Source organism: Aristolochia californica, unplaced genomic scaffold (assembly GCF_029961685.1).
Source record: "Aristolochia californica isolate CCGP_79_NKW_82.1479 unplaced genomic scaffold, dmAriCali1.0.hap1 SCAF_5, whole genome shotgun sequence".
NCBI classification, from domain to species: Eukaryota; Viridiplantae; Streptophyta; class Magnoliopsida; order Piperales; family Aristolochiaceae; genus Aristolochia; species Aristolochia californica.
In genome coordinates this window covers 11,392,031-11,412,602 of record NW_027182214.1, presented here as the reverse complement: position 1 = coordinate 11,412,602, position 20,572 = coordinate 11,392,031, and the positions used below count along the sequence as shown (strand labels likewise).

Here is a 20,572-nt window from a genome sequence, read left to right as displayed (position 1 = left end):
TCACTCACAATGGATTCTGGAATGCCATGTAAGCGGACTATCTGCTCCAGGAAAGTCTGAGCAACCCTTGTTGCTCTATAAGGATGAGCCAGCGGTATAAAATGTTCATACTTAGAGAATCTATCAACCATCACGAAAAGTACGGTTTTGCCGGAGGACAGGGGTAGACCTTCCACAAAATCCATCGAAATGTCGGCCCAAACCTGCGTAGGAAGGGCCAGAGGCCGGAAAAGACCGGCTGGACTCAAGTGCTTGGCTTTGTTGCGCTGGCAGACCTGACAGTCGCCCACATAAGTCGCAATAGAGGGCTTCATGGCTTGCCAGTAAAAATCAGCTCGAATTCTGTGCAAGGTCTTCTGTATCCCCTCGTGTGTACTGTCATGGTAGGCTGAGAGAATAGCTGGAATCAACTCGGACTCAGGTGGAAGGAAAAGTCGCTGCTTGTAATAAATAAGTGAATCCTAGATGGACCACTTCGAATTCATTGTCCCTTCTGAAATCTTTTGATGCAGTTCCTGCAGTACAGGGTCAGTGGCATGTGCATCTCTCACCAAGTCCAGGATGAGAAATCTCGGCTGGCTGATCGAATAGACCGACTGCTGATACTCAAAACACTACGACAAGGCGTTTGCCGCCTTATTCAATCTCCCCGCATGATATTCCACCTAGAAGTCAAACCTCAACAACTTACTGATCCAGTGTTGCTGTGGCGACGTCGTCAAACGTTGTTCCAGTAGGAATTTAAGGCTATAGTGATCCATGCGTATGAGAAAACCCCGGCCCCATAGATAAGGCCTTCAATGTTGGACCGCCTTGGCCAACCCAATCAATTCTCGCTCATAGGCTGTCAGCTTGTGATGGCGGACTGCCAACTGTCTGCTAAAATATGCAATAGGATGGCCCAGCTGCTGCAAAACAGCCCCAATGCCCATGCCCGAAGAGTCGCACTCGACCACAACTAATTCGTCAAAATTGGGAAGCTGTAATACTGGTGTGGATGCGAGAGCAGATTTTAGTGCCGCAAACGACTGGGTAGCCTCCTCATTCCAAATAAAGGAATTTTTCTTGAGCAGATTGGTCAATGGTGCTGCCACCGGCCCATAGTTTTGAATAAATTTGCGGTAGTAGCCCGCAAGACCCAAAAAACCCCGTAATGCAGAACAAGACTGTGGCTTCGGCTACTCATGAATAACTCGGATCTTCTCGAGGTCCACCGTAACCCCCTCATGTGAGATAATGTGTCCCAGATAAGCCATATGTGAAGCCGTAAAAGAATACTTGGAATGTTTTAAATAGAGCTGATGTGCTCGTAACAAATCGAAAACAATCCTCAAGTGTGCCAAGTGCTCCTCAACCGACTTGCTATATGTAAGAATATCATCGAAAAACACGAGAACAAATTTTCGAAGATAGGGGCTAAATACCTCCTCCATCAAAGCTTGAAAAGTGGAGGGTGCATTGGATAACCCGAACGGCATGATGACGAATTCAAAGTGGCCATGATTTGTGCGGAACGCCGTCTTCTCGATATCAGAGGGGTGCATCCGGACCTGATGGTATCCCAAACGGAGGTCGAGTTTAGTGAATAACCACGACCCATGTAACTCATCCAGGAGCTCATCCACTACCGGAATCGGAAACGTGTCTTTCACTGTCTGCACTTTCAACTCCCAACAATCCACGCAGAATCTCCATGTCCCATCATGTTTCTTCACAAGTAAGACGGGTGAAGAGAACAGGGAGCGACTGGGACGAATAAGACCTTGTTTCAACATCTCCTGGCACTGACGCTCTATCTCGCCCTTCTGAAGGTGTGGGTAACGGTGCGGTTGCACGACCACTACCTCAGATCCTGGTTTCAACAGATCCTGTGGTCACAGTGCCTCAGGGGAGGCAATCCCGAAGGCTCCTGGAAGAGGTCAAAGAACTCCTCAACCAGACCATCACGAGTACTGTCAGGCTGTTCCTGTGTCTGCAAAGTGTGCATGCGGTGGGCCCTGTCCACCTAACAGCCCTGTAAGAGCACCCGACTTCCGGCCAAATCAAAGCTCAAGGTTAAAGTCGAAAAGTCCCACAGAATGGGGCCCAACGTTTGTAACCATTTAATGCCTAATACCATATCAAATCCAGCCAAGGAAATAACAAAAAATTCAGCATTAAACGAAGTAGAGCCAATGGAAAAAGTTGCTGCCTTACTTATCCCATAGCTAGGGAATTCTCGCCATTGGCCACTGAGACGGTGGCTGTCGGATGAGGGTGTATATGGAGCTAAAGGTGTTGTGCGGCTGTCAAACTCAAAAAATTGTGTGTACTCCCCAAGTCGACTAGTCCCACCAATTCTCGGCCGATGACATGAACTCGGACTTGCATTGTGTTAGGCGATTTTTGCCCAGTAATAGCATGCAAGGATATCTCCGGTGGTTCCTCCTCGATAATATCCTCTGGCTCCTTTGGATCCTCTGAATCCGCCACCTCGAGCCAAAACAATCATTTACATTGGTGCCCCACCTGATACTGCTCATCGCATTTATAACATAAATTTTTGGACCGCCATTCTGCCATCTCCGCACTCGTTAATTTTTTTATAAAGTTCGGTAGGGGATTACCAGGGCGGGGATCGGTTACCCGAGTCGTAGTCGGAGTGTGTCTGAAGGATGGTGCTACTGGAGATGCTCCCTGAGATGAAGTATAGCGGTGTCCTTGCCAAGTGGAGGAAGTGTTCCTCTCACCCGACCAACCCGGCTTACGTTGCTGCAACTGTTGTCGTTGTTCCATTGCTCGAGCCATATTCATTGCATGAGCTAAATCCGTAGGCATAAGGAGCTCCACCTCTAGCCGTAAATACTCATTGAGACCCGCTGTGAATAGGGAGACCTGTTGGTCAACCAATACCCTCTCACCAGCACGAGCCAACTTTTCCTGGAACAGTTTTTGATATTGTTCCACAGAACCAGTTTATCGCAATAGGACTAACTCCCCCAGGGGGTTGCTGTTGGCGGGACAGCCAAATCTAACTATGCATAGATTTTAAAATTCTCCTAGTTGCACCTATTCCATTCAGTAGTCCCTTGGTTTAAAAAAAAAAAATCACACCTATGCAACCAAATTAAGAGATCAACTAAACCATTGAAAGAGGGAAACTCTTTGGTGTACCTTGGAACTGTGCCTCCATGCTAGGGTCCTTGGACAGTAGTGCGCCCAGGCCACTGCTCCCCTCTTCTGTGATATGGTTGAGCCACCTCTCTCACCTCTGGACTCTGATGTCTCTCTGCCCTCAGCTCAGTTAGCATGCTGATGACTCAGCTCATCTCTTCTTCCAAACCACAAACCTTCCCCAACATTGGTTGTGCTGTTTCAAGGCTATCTTCTATCTTTTGTATCCTAATTTGGATTTCTTCATTGCTGAGAGTATCCCCCATCTTACCCTGCTCTGATACCACGTTGTTACGGTCCCGGGTCATGGATCGAGTAACACGGCGTGGGATGTGTGAATCCAGCACTGGTACTGAATTGCTGGACTCGGTAAGGAGGGTTAAAGATCCCTTCTTTGACTGATCTTCCACACATGATCAGTCTCCCTTTTATGAATCCACTCTAGTCTAAAGTTATAGCTAGAATGGAAATAATTCACATGGAGAAAGACTGAAAGAGATACCTTTGGTTGCTCACGGAAATCAGGGTTTCAACCCTGATTTTGATTGCTGCTCATGCTGGAATGCTCAGCCTGGCTTGTAGAAGCCTTGGCCCACGTGAATGAATTAATTCTTCTCTCCTTCCTTGCAGGCGCCATGCTAGGAGCAGCAGCACCACTTCTTCACGTGAAGAAGCAGAAAGCTCTCTACTTTTCTGCTTGTCAAGAGGATTAGAATCCCTTGATTGCTGTTGACGCTGATGAGGAGGGAAGACCCTCTCTTTGGGCTCGGAAAAGGGACAGGAAGCTCCGCTTCCAACTATTGATGATGAAGGATGAAGACGGACAAATATGGATGAGGATGGAGGGTGAAGGATAGGTTGGATTTTTGGAGTAAACCCTAAACTCGAGATCAAGAGGTGATCTCAGCCTGTTTACACTAGGTTATTCTAAAATCTCAAAGCTTGCTTCATTCATTCATTCTTTCCCTTTAAATAGATCACGTCATGGAGTTTTAGCGTTAGGGTTACAATAATTCCCATAATGCCCCTACATATAAAAGTAATTAGAAATAACTCCTACTTAAAACCATATAAGAAATAAATCCTACTCAAAGTAATATAAGAAATAAATCTTACTCAAAGTAATATAAGAAATAAATCTTATTGAGTGAGTTCTTGTTGCCTCCTTCGTTGTGTGACTCGGTGTGCTATTGAGTCCACAACAGACTAATCATATTTCTAATAAATACTAGAAAAAAAATTGGTAAGCCTACCTCGGCCAACTCTACAGTCACAGATAAGGACGGTACACTAGATCCTATGAGGAAATCCAGCAATTATTACAACGACTTGGTCAACTGACTACTTCATCTACTACTTCTCAGACTATCAAGGCTCCTCCTTCCTCATCGAATGCCACGATGGCTAGTACAGGTATGAATGCACTGAATTTGTCTCATTCCCCCTCTTGGATCATTGATTCTGGAGCCCCTATACACATGTCATGTATGCCCTCCCTATTTCAATCCATTAGTCCATCTCATTCATATCGTCGAGTTACTTTAGGTAATGGATCCACCTCTCCCATTCAGGGGGAGGGTATAATTCACACTATTCCACAAATATCATTAGATTCTGTTTTATTTGTACCAAAGTTTCTAGTTAATCTCTTGTCTGTAAGTCATATAACTAAATCCTTAAACTGTTCAAGGTTACAAGACTTGTAGATGCAGAGGACGATTGGTTCATGACATGAGAAGGGAAGGGCTCTAAATGCTAGACGATGTATCCATTTTTTGAGTTGTAGCTCTCACTACTACAGATTCTTCTTACTTGTGGTATTTGCGCTGGGGACATCCCTAACCAACTAAGTTGTGTCAATATTTTCCTTCTTTGCCAACCGATATTTCATTTGATTGTGAATCCTGTCAGCCGGGAAAGCATCGTCGCTCTAGTTTCCTAGTTAATTCTAGTCAAAGCACCAAGTTGTTTGAATTAGTCCACCCTGATGTATGGGGTCCATATCGGGTTCCTAGCCCATTTGGTTTTAAGTATTTTGTGTCATTCATTGATGATTTTAGTAGAGTCACTTGGGTGTATCTCCTATGGGAGAAGTCCGAAGTATTTGATGTATTCCTCAACTTTTTCAATGAAATAAAAAATCAATTTGGTGCTTGTGTTCATGTGCTTCGTACTAACAATGGTTTGGAATATCTTAACCATAAATTTTTATATCATCTGGATGTTGGGGATGAAGCGGGACTTCATCTCCACGTTATAAAAAATTTCATCTATTTTTTGTCCCTTTTTCCAATTCTTCCAGATGAAGGACGCGCGCCGCGACCTTTTTTTTTTTTTCCCTCTCTCTCCTCGCACCCCCCTCTCTCACACATCCTCAATTCCATTTTTTCCTCCCTCTCTCCCGCACCCCCTCTCTCGTCTCCTTGCGCCCTCGACATCTCTGCTCCCTCTCTTCTCTCGGACTCTCCTCTCCGCCCTCCGTCTCTGCTCCCTCTCGTCTCCGGCCTCCGTCTCTCGGTCTTCTCTCGGACTCGCCCTCTCTCTCGCACCCCCTCTCTCATCTCCTTGCCTCCCTCTCTTCTCTCGGACTCGCTCTCCGTTTTTCTCTCTTGCTTCTCCCTCTCTCTTATCCCTCTCGACCTCCCTTTCTTCTCTCTCTTCTCCCTTTCAGCCTCCCACTCCCGTCTCTCTCTCACTATTCTCCTTTCCCCCAAAAAACCTTCCGATTTCGTTCGATTTCCCCATTTCGATTTCGATTTTCTTCGATTTTGACATTTGGGCATCGATTGCTTAATTTCTACTTCGATTAGGCATTGATTTCCCCATTCAGCTTCGGTTTTCCCCAAATTTCAGAAGGTATGACTAAACCCTAATTTTTTTTCATTAAATTAGTGTTTTATTTGATTTAATTTTTAATTTCTTTTTGGATTGATTTACTCTGTTTGTAACGGGGGTTTGACAATCAGGTCCATGTGTTTGGCTGGTGTCTAATAGTAGGAAGTACTTATGAAATATTTTTTCTGATTTCTCGTAATTTTTTTCCTCGGGATATGGACTGTATGCCTCTAATTCCCCTGGAAAACACGCCTGGAGCACTTTGGAGACAGTTTTAGAAAATAAAGAGTTGGAATTTGAGGGCTCTTGGAAACTTGGTTCCGGCAAGACTTTAGAGAACGTTGAGGGATTGTCTAGTGTGCCTTCAACAAATTATCCCATTAATGTATTGATGAAGCAGGCAAAGGTTAGCAAAACATCAGTTCTCAAACCATCAATATTAATGTTTCTTCCATTTCTTATTTTACCTTGTTGTGTTGTTATGTTATTTAAACAACTCATGTTAGGAATATCTGAGCTAAAGTTCTTTTTGACAGAGGGACACGATTGATTCGGTTTTACAGGCTAAAGCTGCTCTTAATGAGGCTGTTGCAGCACAGGCTGCCTATGGTCCATGTAGTATAGCACAAATTGGGCTCTCACTGATGTTGCTAGTGCACTTGATAAAAAGGTGAACTGTAGTGATGTTCATCATTCCAAGATTAATATTTTTTTATTTTGTTTTATTTGTTGGTGCTTCACTTGGATTCATGTTTCTAGCAGATGAGACAAATGAAACAAAGCTGACCTCCAAAAAGGCTCTGATGATGGCGATAAAATTTATTGGTGTTTTGTTTTCTGGTCTCTTATCCTGCTCATGTGGATCATCTGGTTGTGCACTTAAAAAAGGATATTTGTGTTTATGTTTGACTATTTGACCTACTGAATTGAAAACACTTCCTCTTCGTTTGTGCTTTGTCTGGTCTCATGCTTGGGATTATCATGTTACATTAGCTTATTACTCTCTTGCTTTTGAATCACGTGTAGCACGCGTTGTTGAGGGAGATCAGGAACCTCAACGAGGATGTTTCTCTAAACCAGAAGAATGAGAGTTTCGTAATTCAACATGCCCAAGTTGTTACACAGCTCAAGAATGCTGATGATCAGGCAAGTATCTTTCTTGTTCGTACCATCGTCAATATTTGGCATACTGATTTCAACTGTTAAAATTATATTCCTATTACATTCTTCAAATCCATTTTGAGGTTTGTGCTGCCCTTCTTGCTCTGAAAGAGCACAACACATTTCATGGAAACTCAGAACCTCAATTCAGTAGGCTTAAGTCCTATCCATTGGGGCCCCCTGGGTTGTCTTTTGATCAGTCTGCTTTGTTCAATCAAGATTCTGGATCTCTCGTGGTTCAAATTCTTGATAGTTCAAGAGGAAAAGCCTGGGCTATGGTAGACATGGCCATGCAGGTAATTGACGTTATAGGATTGTTTTTGTTTGCATCAGTGATGAAGGTTTCGTCATTAAAGAAAAAATCGGGGAAAGTTTCCTGCTTCTTAAGAGTTGAGATTCACTGGCAGTCCAAGGAGATCATAGCTAGATAATTTTGGTTATTTTCAGACTGTCTCCTCTTTGAGGCAAGGAGAAAGTCCTGATGTGAAGTTTGAGGAAGCTTTGGCTTCAGTGGATACCAGGCTTTGTGGGATTGATGCAATTATTCTTGCAGTCAAATCTTTTGCTGCTACTGCTAATTATTCTAGTCATGGCATTCTTAACCAACAGGATCAAACTAACTCATGTCTTTCCGTACCCCTGATGGTTGATGTAAAGCAGGCCAATCCTGATGGGAATGATTTGCAACTTCCTATTGTGCGTCTAGTTCAAATGCTTATATTTTGGATATATATATTCCCATGGATATGTTATTGTGCAGATATGTACGGAGCGACAGTGGCCGCCAGGAGAGGTGGCCCATATACTGGAATCCGCCCTTATAACATTGGAGCCTTGCTGTTCTCAGAATCTTCCAATATATGTAGATATCCAGAATTTCGTGGGGGTCATAAAAACTCAGACATTGGCTCTAATACCTACTCAAAATAATGTTCTCCCCACTGAGCTCTCCACAGTGTAAAAACACAACTGTTTCCTAAGTGCAATGGAAAATTTTAGTTTTCTGATGTTCAGAAAAATCTCAGCTTTACATTGGTTCATTCTTCTTGTGCAAATGTTTTCTTTGCCTCTCTAAGAAATTTGAGAGCATTTACTTCTGCATTTAATTTTAAAACACGACTGAAAGTTTTCAAAAAAGAAAAAACAGACAACTAGAATGTGTTTTTGGAATAGGGCAACATCTAACCTTTTTTTCCACAGTAAGGCTCCAATAAATGTTAGTCCCATGGAGAAGAAATGGAAATTTACATGGCCATGGCTAAGTTGAAAGGAACAACTTTCTTCTGGGGAAGAAGAGAAACTTCACCATCAGTTGTGATTTACAAGCTTTCTCTCTCCCTTGCAATCAGAGCCACATCGTAATTAACTCACGTAATTACTGTATTATAATGTACAATAAACAGTAATATTTAACTAATATAATATATAATTAAATTAATTAGTACTTTAATATATTTTAGCTATACAGTAAATTAGTTATTCGTGTAGTAATAATGTTTATTTTACCTAATTTGATGTTTAAGTATTATATTTTAATTAAGTATACTTTACAAGTTACTAATTCTCTTATTTTCTGTGTTTTCCTCATTTGGGGGCACTAACACTAGAAATTGTTTTCCAGTGGACATGAACTTGTCCACACTAACACCCATTTTGAAGATGAAGATCATGTCATGAGATGAAGATGAACTTCAAATTTCCAGTTTGTTGACTAACCCCCCTTAATATTTGTGGTTGTTAATAAGGGTTGGTCTCTCTTTCAGCTCGATGTGAAGAATACCTCTCTATATGGTGATCTACATGAGGAAGTATATATGAAGCAACCTCCTGGGTATGTTACTCAGGGGGAGACAGGAAAGGTGTATAAGCTGCAAAAGGCTATTTATGGACTTAAACAGAATCCACAGGCCTGGTTTGAAAAGTTTAGTGATGTGGTACTACAGTTTGGGTTCTATAGGAGCCACTGTGATCATTCTATGTTCTTACTTAAAAGGAAGACTGGTATGGTGGTTTTGGTTGTCTATGTAGATGACATTGTGTTATCTGGTGATAATTTTGATGGGATTACAAAAGTTGCACAATATCTGGTCACACATTTTCAGACAAAGGATTTGGGCTCTCTCAAAGTACTTCCTTGGCATTGAAGTTGCTCATAGCAAGCGATGTATTGTTCTTTCTCAGAGAAAATATATATGAGATGTGTTACAGTAGTATGGTTTGAGAGGAGATCAATGGTGCGCATGTCACCAGCTATGGAGCTCTGTGCAAACTACCTTTTGACACGGGACCAGCGTCAGGCAGTTGCAACAAGGCAGAATTGGGGAAAAAAGAAGGAAAAGAAGAAGAAAGGAAGAGAGAAGGAAGAAGAAGAAAACCAGCGGGAGAAGAAAGTTTCAATTCTATCAATCAATAATCTCAATTACATGCGTAACGGGTTTAAATAGCTACCCAAAACCCTAGAATATTTCAAATGACCAAAATACCCCTGATGTTCAAATTGCCTGTAAAAACCAAAATACCCTAAACAAATAAAATAATTACTTCTAAGGACAACACAAGATAAAATAATAATTAATCTGTCCTAAATGTCTGACTCCCCAACCATAACGTAGTGGGTCTTGTCGTAGTCCGGTGTCTCCGAGTATTGACTCATGTAATTTGTGGCACACAAGAGATGACCCCTTCAACTCTCTTGGGCTGGGAAAAACTCAACCCTGTCGAGTTGGACTCCTACTGACTCTGGTAGTACTCAAACAAATCAGGATACAACTGTTGTAGTGTGTCTCTAGTAAACCATGTGTAGTCAGAATTTGGTCGCCTTGTCCATCGCACTAAGAAACGTTAAACCACACCACTCCCTAGTAAACACAATGTTGTCATCCAAAATAGTATCAACATCTTCTTTGTGTGCTGGCGCTATAGGTGGAGTTTAGGGTTTAGGGTTTAGGGTTTAAGATCCAAAGGGAAATCAGGTAAAGAAGGAGGGAGTGTCCATGGAGATGGGGTGGAATCAGAAGGAGAGGAAAAGGGGTCATCCGGAATGGAGGGGTGGCCAGCATGACCATTGACTCTTCTGAGATCGATATCTCCATTCAAAAAACTAAGATTGAGAATTCGTTGAATAGGTAAGAAAATAGACTTACAAATATTTCGTTGGATATATAATTCTCCATATAAAGTTTCATTCTTGATGGCATAAAACTGCTCGAAAGTAGCTTTCTGTTGCCATGTGAAACTTTTCGGCTGCTTTAGATATCGATTTCTCTTTTTAGAAAATTCTTATTCCAACGATTCTTTTAGTTGGAAACTAGACTGAAATATCTTTCCAACGGTATATAATTTGCTATATGAAACATACGATAAGAGAGTTAAAACGTCTAATGAAAAACAGAAATTGGGAAAGAAAGACTTGAGGAGAAAAAGAAAATCCTATTTTTTTTTCTTTTTCTTGTTCTTCTTCCTCCTCCCTTTCTTCTCCATCTTCTTCTCCTTTTCCATCTCAGATATTTGTCTGCACTGATACCATGTTGAAACTTAGGATTCCATGATGTATAATCATAGTAGAAAAGGATTAAGGGGTGAGAAGAAGAAGAAGAGTTGTGAAGAGAAGGTTTTAGGAGGAGAAGAGGAAGTGTGGCGAATTTGGAGAAAAGAGGAGGAAGAATAGGGTAATGGACTTAGTCCAAACCCTCCCCCTTAAGCTATATTTATAGATGGTAAAAGTACAATATTACAATTATACCCTTCACCCTAGTAAGAATGAAGAAGGGACAGAAAACATAAATTAATTACATCAATGATACTCTAATTACATAATATCTTCCAACAGTTTTGAATTTTTTTTACTTTCTTAACAGTTTCCCTATTTAATGATCCCTCTTTTTAGGTACCTCTGTATGGGGAATCGTTTTAGATTTGACTCTTTTCAGCCTCGGTTTGAGATCATTCCACTTTACTTTCCCTTTCCATCTCTCCGTCTCCAGCATTGGCAATAGCAACAGTCTTCATCCCAATTCTCTCCATCTTCGTCCAACAACAACAACAGTGATTATCTTCATCTCAGGTCTCCTCCCTTGCTATCTCCATGCTGAGAGATAAGCAAAAAAAAAATAAAAAATCTTGATCTTCTTTGTCCTGCTCTATAGTTCATCATCTCCATTCTTGCCAACCAGTAAGATTTTCTCTTTTGTCTTTTATCTTGTTTTGATATCTTGATCTTTTCTTTGCTCAACCCTTTAGAAAGCCCTTGCATATTCCAATTGACCAAGCCTCCGGATGAATTTCCTTCCCCTCATCTAGCGAAAGATCCAAACAACTAATCGTGGGCCTCCAAACAGAGAAACACAAATACAACGAGGAGACTTGGAATCAAATGATGGAGCTCGCTAAAAAATTCGGTGCAGTCTACAATGGTCAGCTCCCTAGTGTTGATGAGTCTATTGAAATCCCCAAACCAACCCAACGATGATTATTGTCTTTAGGAATGTCAAGGGAATTGGCTTGCACCATAAGTGGGCAACTATCCGAAGCATCTTTGTCTACTATAAGCCCTCAATTGCCATTCTCCAGGAATCTAAAGCTCAATCCCTGGCGAGCAGCAGTGTTTGAGACCTTTGGTATTGCCTAGACATTGAATGGACTGCCATCAATGCCACTGGCCCACTCTGGCAGCCTGCTCATGCTCTGGAACACCAATGACGTTGAAGTTCTCATGTCCATCTCGGGCATCCACTCTGTCAATCTCCAGCTCTGTTACCGCCAATCGGGACTTTGGGGAATTGCTAGTATCTACAGTCCCACCAGTTATCGTGACCGTGCGGCTTTCTGGGACGAACTTGTCAATCTTCTCCAGTGATGGGATCTGCTCCTGTGATGAGAAATCCTGGCCAGCCACTAGCATCACATCCTCCATGCGAACTTTAATTGACTTTGTTGCCAACTACAACCTTGAGGAAATCCCCCTCTCTGGGAAAGAATTCACCTGGTCCAGCAAAAAAAGCCAATTCTATCCAAGCTCAACCGATTCCTAGCTAATCCTAGTTGGCTTCGGCTCTAAGGCAAAGCCTCCGAATCAACCGTGCTTGCTCGGACCATTGGCCCATCTTCCTGGACACAATGTTCAGATGTAGGGGGAACAAATCATTCAGGTTTGAGAATTGCTGGCCGAGAGACCCTCAATTTGATTTTATTTTCGTGGATTGGTGGTAAAATCTCCTGCCCAACGCCAACCTTGGTTGGGCGTTTCCTCTCAAACTCAAGCTCCTCAATGGCAAACTTTGATCCTGGTCCTCTAGCAGACGCTTTGCAACCGCTACTACGAAGAGATCTTTGTTCAACCAAATCTCCGAGCTTGACCACGCTGAGGAGAAAAGGACCCACATGCTTGGTTCTTCATTTGGACTGCCAGCCTGAATAAAATCCTAACCACTGACAATCTCCTCTAGCGTGGCAACTCAAACCTGGAGCATTGAGCCAAAACTGGTTAGCCATGTTCTCCTACACTACTCTTTTGCTTGGAGTGTTTGGTCTAATCTATTACACCAGATTGGCATCCAAACCTGCGCCCCAAGACTTCCCCTCTATGATCCAATCTCTTCAGGAGGCTCACGTTTGCCCATGCTAGGAAAAATGCTCCTCTCTAACTGCATAGGTTTCATTCCCTGGTCCCTCTGGAAAGAACAGAACTGTAAGCCCTTTTCAGTGCAAGTTCACAAATGCTGAGTCCCTTGCTGATGTCATTGCTGGTCAGGTATCCTCTGGCTCCTATCCAAGAAGGAATTTCTCCACCTACAAGGCATGCACTTGAGAGGTAACTGGCGGCTAATTTCCCAAATGGTCAGCCCCTCTCGACCTGCCACTATGGCAGAATGGCAGCCCCCTCCTCCTGGATCCCTCAAACTGAATTTCGATGGCTGTGCCTTGGACAGCCCGATCTTAGCTGGCTTTGGTGGCGGCATTCGCTCGGAAGATGGTTCTCTCCTTGCTGCCTATGCTGGTCCTTTTGGCATCTCCAACTCCATCTCTACAGAGCTTGTTGGCCTTCTCAATGGTCTCATTATCTTCCGCGATAGATTTTCTAGGCCACTCATTATTAAGGGGGACTCCAAGGTTGTTATTGACTAGTGTGCTAAGGATATATGTACAACTTTCTAGATATATGTACTATTGCCTCCAATTCACAATGTACCTGGACTCATGTCCCCCGGGCAGCTAACTACTTTGCTGACTTTGCTGATGGTCAAGGTAAATTAGGTACCTCCTTTCAATCTCTTATTGTAACGGGAGGCCCCTCCCTAGTTTGTTCTATGTTCCTTTTCTTGCAATAAATTCACACTTCTCATAAAAACAAAAATAAACCTTTAGAGACCCATCAATAATTCAATCTACATCTCTGGTGGGGAGTTTGACTAATTGAAGGCTGGTTCGGTTTCTTCAAGAAAAAGGTTGATTAAGTTTTTGGATCTGAATATTATCCGAATTATTTGATGGATCAGATTTGGAAATCCAACTTTGGACAATTTCTTGGATTTTTAGATTTTGGATATCTGGATATCTGGAAACGGACCAACTGCCGGAATGAATCCAGCCCATTTACAGCCCTAGTGCTGAAACTGGAGGTGTTAGCAGAGAATCTTCAGGTGAATGTCTTAATGTTTACTCAAGCCCAGCAGGACACAGTGCAATGTAAACATAGAAATGAAGCAATTCGTGTGTAAGTCCTTACTGGATGAAGTATGGAGGTCAATCTTGCCCAAATTCACTTGCAATAATAGAAAAGAATGAATCATCCTACAAGACATCACATAATACAAGAATATATAGAAGGGGTCCTATCCAAAGTCCAGGAAGCTTTACACTCATTCCTTTAATCATAATACACGAAATTAGCATACCAATTCACTGTTGTTTTTTATTGCCCTTTTGATTGGCAAAATATATAGGAGGGGTCCTATCCAAAGTCAAGGAAAAATTGAACAGAGCTATTGAGAATGTTTGGGCACCCGAGGAAGGCATGGAAAAACAGCTACTGAAAATTATCATCATGCACCAGAATAATCAGTTGAACTTTATTACTCAATTCTCGGAGAAGAAGCATAGGATGTAATCTTAAAATGCAACCACGAGCTCTGATATTGAAACAGAGTGAGAAGAAAATAAAAGCTTCCAAAGTTTTGGTTTGGAGAAGTAAGAAAACTAAATAAAGAAACATTACAGAAACACCTTACCTGTAAATGGGCATCTTCTCCGACACAAGAAAGGAAAAGCTCCCCCAGACATCCCAGCAACATGCCTAATAGATTCACCTCCGTTACAAGTCGTGGAGTAAGTGTAGGCACAGTATAAATTTGCACAGAGAAAGTTGATAGGAGGGGATACTTAGAAAATTCATCATCAGAGCCCTCCCTTATCACTTCATTGACTACAACTGGATAATAGTTAATGAATGCTTTTGCAAACTCATACTTGAATATAGGCTCTCCTAGCATTTTTAAAAGTAACTCATGAAGCTTCTGTACAATAGATTTATTCAAGAACTGCTCTGCTCTAATTAGCACATCCAATAAACCAGGTGAGAGAAGCATCTGCTTTGAAACAAAACTGAGCAGACTTTCACTGCAATTACCAAAGTCAAGCAGCATTTCAGTAGCAACAGAAGAGAAGCTTCCCACAAACCTATCATGCACATTAGAATCATCTAGGCCCCTATGATCTCTCCTAGTAGCATTCTCCAGATATAATAGCCTGTCCCGCCAACACCCAAAAACGACATCCAGGATTGGGCCCATAGAACTTGATATATCTTCAGAAAGTGGTTGAATCTGCTCTGCCCCTCTATGCTTTGAACAAAATCCCTCACGTTTCCATGCCGTTACATCCCCACAATCACAACATCCTCCACCAGTATACATGATTGAATAATCATGTTCTTTATGATTGCCATCTTGAAAACATGTGACACATATTGCACAGGTAGGATCATGCTCACAAGTTCGACATCGATAGGCAATATCTTTTTCACCCCACACAGCTCCACAAACACCCCTCTGGCCCGAACCCATCTTCGCTAAAGTTTGCAAAGATCTTTGAGGTTCATCCTCAAACATTAGCCATTGAAGCCACAAAAAACTTTCACAATACTGACCTCTAATGCTTGGGCCCTGTCGAAATCCAGAGCTCTCTGCCTGAGCAGCCTCAAGGACATCCCCAGAAACATCCATCTCAGTGGGCAAGATGGCAGCTACTACCAGAGGTATTACAGACTTGTTCTCCTTAACGAATTTTATCAAACCAGGCTGCAATTCAGTTAAGTAGCTCTCTGAAACACCACATCTGACAAGTCTCTGTTGTAGTTATCCACAAAAGCACATTGTCCAGGCATTAGTCCCAAATAAAGTAAAATTCAAAAAAATGAAAGGCCCTCAGTAGACCATGGAATCATATGCTGTTAAAGTGAGAATAACAAATCAAACGGTAGGATTGCAACGAATAAACAAAATGTGAACAGCTGAAAAACTAAGTAACCAAGCAGTATAAACACATATACAACATCGTAAAGAGTTCTCCAAAAATGTCGAAGAAATTCATGAACGATAATGCAGCAAGGACTTTCAACTTCTTATTTTCTAAATTGTTATTTTAAAAAAACAAAGAAGAGAATTACACATACAAGCACACAACCAGCAATCATGAAGCAAAAGAGTAGACTGAGAAACAGAAAGTAAAAGTTCAGAATAAGAGGCATAATTCAATGTAAGGAGTTCTAAGGCAGTACCTGTAAGATACGGTCTTGAGGCGAGAAGGAATTCCGTTCTGGGGGCGAGTCTACCTCCATGCCGGCCATAAACCGCAGCCAATGCGTGCACCTCCAACGGCTGGATCCTAATCTTCCACGCCCCAGCGTTGCAATGAAGCAAAATTGAAAACAAGTAAGTATCCTCGGACGATGCAGGACAGATCAAACCGATTCAAAGAAGCCCCAATCTTTCCAATCATTTATGCGCTTCGTGTCCGCCGTTCCTTCTCTATAAGTTTCCATCATTTATAAATTTTCAGTCCATTTTGTTCGCACTTTCCATCACCGACTCCAGTCTGCTGATTCGAGACGGTTCACCGCTCATGAAATATCCAAATTCTAACTAGTCACCGTGATTTAATTTTCAGGTGACAGGCCCCTTTTCTCCTCGGCCCTCATGATTACGCGTGTACTGACTGCTGTTGTTAGCTGAGTGGACGGTGAATTTCCTCTTAAAGTGTTCGAGCAATGTTTGTTTATTATATTTTCTTTCCTTTCCTTTTGACGATTTATAGGGATTTCATTATCTGTAAATAAAATATTTTACCACTTTAAGCTTTGTTTAACATCTACTCAAATCAAAATTATGTATCTCCTATTTTTTCCTGTTAGGTTTTAGTCATACTCACTCTTGTAAGTTAAAACCCGTATAATCATTTGGTTTCCTTGTTCTCAATAGACAACAATAGATATATTATTGGCTATTGGCTACTTCTCTTCTAAGGTCATGTTAACTATTGGAAGACATCTCAAAATGGCATTAAAATAAATACCTTCCATACATTACGAAGTAGCAAAAGATATAATTTAATCTCATAAGGATAGCACAAAGGTGTAATTAAAGAAGAATATGTATGTCTGCTTATATCTTTTCATTTTCAGAGCTTGTATCTCTAAGGGCATTCTAGTCTTTATAAAAAAATTTCCCCAGCAATAAATAGAGACTCAAGGCATGGGGTACATTATTAAGTCTCCCCTTCCTCTGTCTCAAATTTGTCCTTAGATTTTTCTCTCAAACCCTCTCTCTCTTTCTCCTTTCTTCTTTCTTCTTTCTTCCTCTCCTTTTCTTCTCCTCTTCTTCTTTCTCTCCTCTCTCTCACCCTGTTTCTGTCCTTGACCATAGACCTCGTCACTCGATGAAGTGAAGGATCGTCAAGGGGAACAAGGGACGAACCAGTGCGAACAGTCTTGCCTGGGCGACCTATCTTTATCGAGAATGGTTAGAAGGAAGGAATTCGTGAATAGAAGAAGCCAGGCTCATCAAAGGGAGACCTGAACCTTGGGTTCATCAAGGAGAAAGCCGATCCTAGGTTCCTTAGAGGAGAACGTTGATCCTGATTTGGGTAAAATTTGACTTGCTTTATTTCCTTCCGTCAGTCCTCTTAAGGCAAATCACGCAAAGGACCAGAATAATGTTTTTACAATACTGCCATTGTTGGCTTACAAGCTACCATAGACTAAATTAAATTACATACAAATCCTAAATTAATTGAATGATCTTCTCAGTCACCAACTCACCCGCGTCGCCTTTGGATGACTCATTCGGCTATCAAGTCCATAACATCACTCCCCCCTTGGGAAAAGAGCTTGTCCTCAAGCTCGAATGTAGGAAAGACGTGCCAGAATACTTGTAGGTCTTCCCAAGTGGCTTTTCTGACATCAGTATGGGACCACTGAACCAGTATTTCTTTCCTTGCCACATTCTAGCAAGCATACAAAACTTTGATGGGAGTGAGCGAGACTTTACCTTCTTCAATCGGTGGTAAGGAAGGAATGGTAGTGGGTACTAATCCTTTGAGTGGCTTAAGCAGAGAGACATGAAAGACATCGTGAAGCCTGGACTCTGGAGGAAGCTAGAGCTTATAGGCAACTTGGCCCACCCGCTGGATAATGTTGAAGGGCCCAAAATACTTTGAAGAAAGCTTGTGTTGAGTGCCCGCAATTGAATTTTGACGGTAAGGCTGGAAACAAAGCCATACAAAGTCCCCTAGGTTGTACTGAACATCACGGTGACCCTTATCATAATAGTCCTTCATGCGAGCTTGAGCCTTTCGAAGGCATTGGACAGCATAGTCCAACAATTGATCTCGACCCATAAGAGCTTGGTCAACTGCATCCACTCTTGTGGACCCCTTAGCATACGAAAGTAAGCGAAGGGGATCCCGACCATATAGAATTTTGAATGGTGTCTCCTGTAAAGCCATGTGGAATGATGTGTTGTAGCAATACTCCGCCCATATAATGCATTGCACCCACTTTTTTTGAGTGTCCCCCACAAAGCACCTTAAATACATTTCAATTGTGTGGTTCACCACCTCTGTCTGGACATCGGTTTTAGGGTAATAAGCGGAGGAAAATTTCAGTTTTGTACCACATAATCTGAATAGGTCTTTCCAAAAGTTACTGGTAAAGACGACATCTCAATCACTGACTATTGATTCCAGAATGCCATGGAGATGAACAATATTCTCAAAGAACACTTGGGCTATTGATGTTGCTGTATAAAGATGCACCAAAGGAATGAAATGTGTGTTATGGACTCCATAGCATCACGAGTTATCAATAGGCATAAGAATTAAATTATGTCAATTTCCTTTTAATGTAATTCCATTAGGTTTGGTTTGGTTTAGATGTAATATGGCATGAACCAATTAACCCGTGGGTCTAATCTGTATTTTCGTCCTCAACCCTATTTATGGGGACGTCAAGGTGAAGAAAAGTAAGTATTAAAAAAATTAGAATTAAACAGGCCGGATTCTCCCTCAGAGGTCTAGGTCGGATTCTCCCTCTGAGGTCCAGGTCGAGCTTCCTTCAAAGCTCAATCATTCCATTCCGAATTCCACCATTCCACGTTCCAGAAACAAGAATCCTCTTCCAGCGTCAAGATTCAATATGGAGGGAAGAGAGGAAAGAAGGGTGACTCGATCCATGGCTCGGGAAGATCCTAACATCTTGGTATCAGATAGGTCCACCCTTGGGGATTCCTCTTCCCCTGAGGATTTACGACAATTAGTTGAGGACAATTGTCAGAGGACAGACGTTCAGGCTCAATCCCTTCCTCCCCACGCTGGAAGAAATCGTCTAGTGGTTGATCCGAAATGGGGTGCGTCAAACGACATCTGACCTACGTGAAGCAATCAAATCCATGGACGCAGCAATCCAAGCCATCCTTCTATGACAAGATGACAGTGGTCTTCGAGCGCCGCCTCCGGCAGCCTACTCTCCACTGGCCGACCACCATCACTACCAGCCACCACCACCTCCTCCACCACCATTGCGCCACAACAATCCCCATCTGGGGCCTGCCACTCAGGGACAAAATATGGTTCCCAGGTATTTCAAACTCGATTTTCCTACATATGATGGGTCTAAGAACCCCTTGATTTGGTTAACCAAGTGTGACCAATTCTTTTATCATAAAAAACCATCAGCGGATGAGAAGGTTTATTTGGCTGCATACCACATGCTCGATGAAGCGCTCCTATGGTACCACCAATTCCGAAATGACCAATTGGTTCAGGATTGGGCGACCTTTAGACAATCATGCATGATGAGGTTTGGTCCTCCAGCTAGTAGCAATCCATTGGGAGAATTAATCAATTATAAACATAATGGATCACTAGAGGTGTACCAAAAGACCTTCCAGGAACGTTTGGCCCACGCTAGTGAGTTTAGCCAGGGCAATTGAGCATAAGCAGCGAGTTCTGAAGGATTCACTGGTCAGAAAACCAGTTTGGCCAGGAAGGCACAATGTCACTGCGCCAGCACCATATTCTGGGCCTCCACGTTCTGGAGCCAGTGCAGCACCACGACCAGAAAGTTCTAACTCTATGCCACCAACCCCTTACTTCAAAAAATTAAATAGATAGGAGATGGAACAAAGAAAGGCCAAGGGCCTTTGTTTTAACTGTGATGACTAGTATGTCTAGGGTCACATATGCAAATGATTATTCAGTGTGTGTCTGTGGGAGGATTGTGAGGACATACTACTAGAGGAAGAGATTGTGGAGACAGACCAAGAGGGTCCAGAGATTTTACTTCATGCCATGACTAACCTGCCTAGTTCTAATACCATGCAAGTTAGAGCCCAGTTACATCATCTACAATTACTTGCTTTAGTTGACTCTGGCAGCACGCATAATTTCATCAGTCAGCCAGCGGCCGAACAACTTGGGTTAGTCATCCAGCAGCAGACATGCCTCTCTGTCTCAGTAGCCAATGGGGCCAAAATTGCCAGTGTGGGCATATCTCCAGCTACCCACTTTGATATTGAGAGACACTCCTTTATTGTAGATTTCCTGATGATTCCACTGTCAGGATTTGATTTGGTACTTAGAGTTAATGGCTCCAACTATTGGGGCCCATTTTATGGGATTTTTAGGATCTGACCATGACCTTCACAGAGGACCAGCGTCAGATCACATTGCATGGCACCCATGCACTAGTGCCCTGCGCACTTCAGGCTATTCAGGTCCATAGCACCGACAACTGTAAGTTATCTCAATTACTTATAGAATTTGAGGATATATTTCATGAACCTACTGCTCTTTCGCCTATTCGGCACTGTGATCACCGCATCCGATTGAAAACGGGCATTGAACCTGTAGTGGTACGACCTTACCATTACCC

General features: G+C 42.3%; 1 protein-coding gene across 2 annotated transcripts in view; it reads right to left on the bottom strand.

The window, feature by feature from the left end:
• The window catches only part of LOC137965079 (E3 ubiquitin-protein ligase PRT6-like), a 48,701-nt gene extending 32,395 nt beyond the window's left edge, over window positions 1-16,306 (bottom strand). For both annotated transcript variants that reach the window (XM_068811474.1, XM_068811475.1), the window contains exons 1-2: window positions 15,923-16,306; window positions 14,376-15,491 (exon numbers count right to left, since the gene is read on the bottom strand). In XM_068811474.1, the coding sequence (XP_068667575.1) occupies window positions 14,376-15,491; window positions 15,923-15,991 (1,185 nt within the window). In that variant the 5' untranslated portion in view covers window positions 15,992-16,306. The remainder of the gene's footprint in view (window positions 1-14,375; window positions 15,492-15,922) is intronic.
• Between the last annotated feature and the right edge of the window lie 4,266 nt (window positions 16,307-20,572).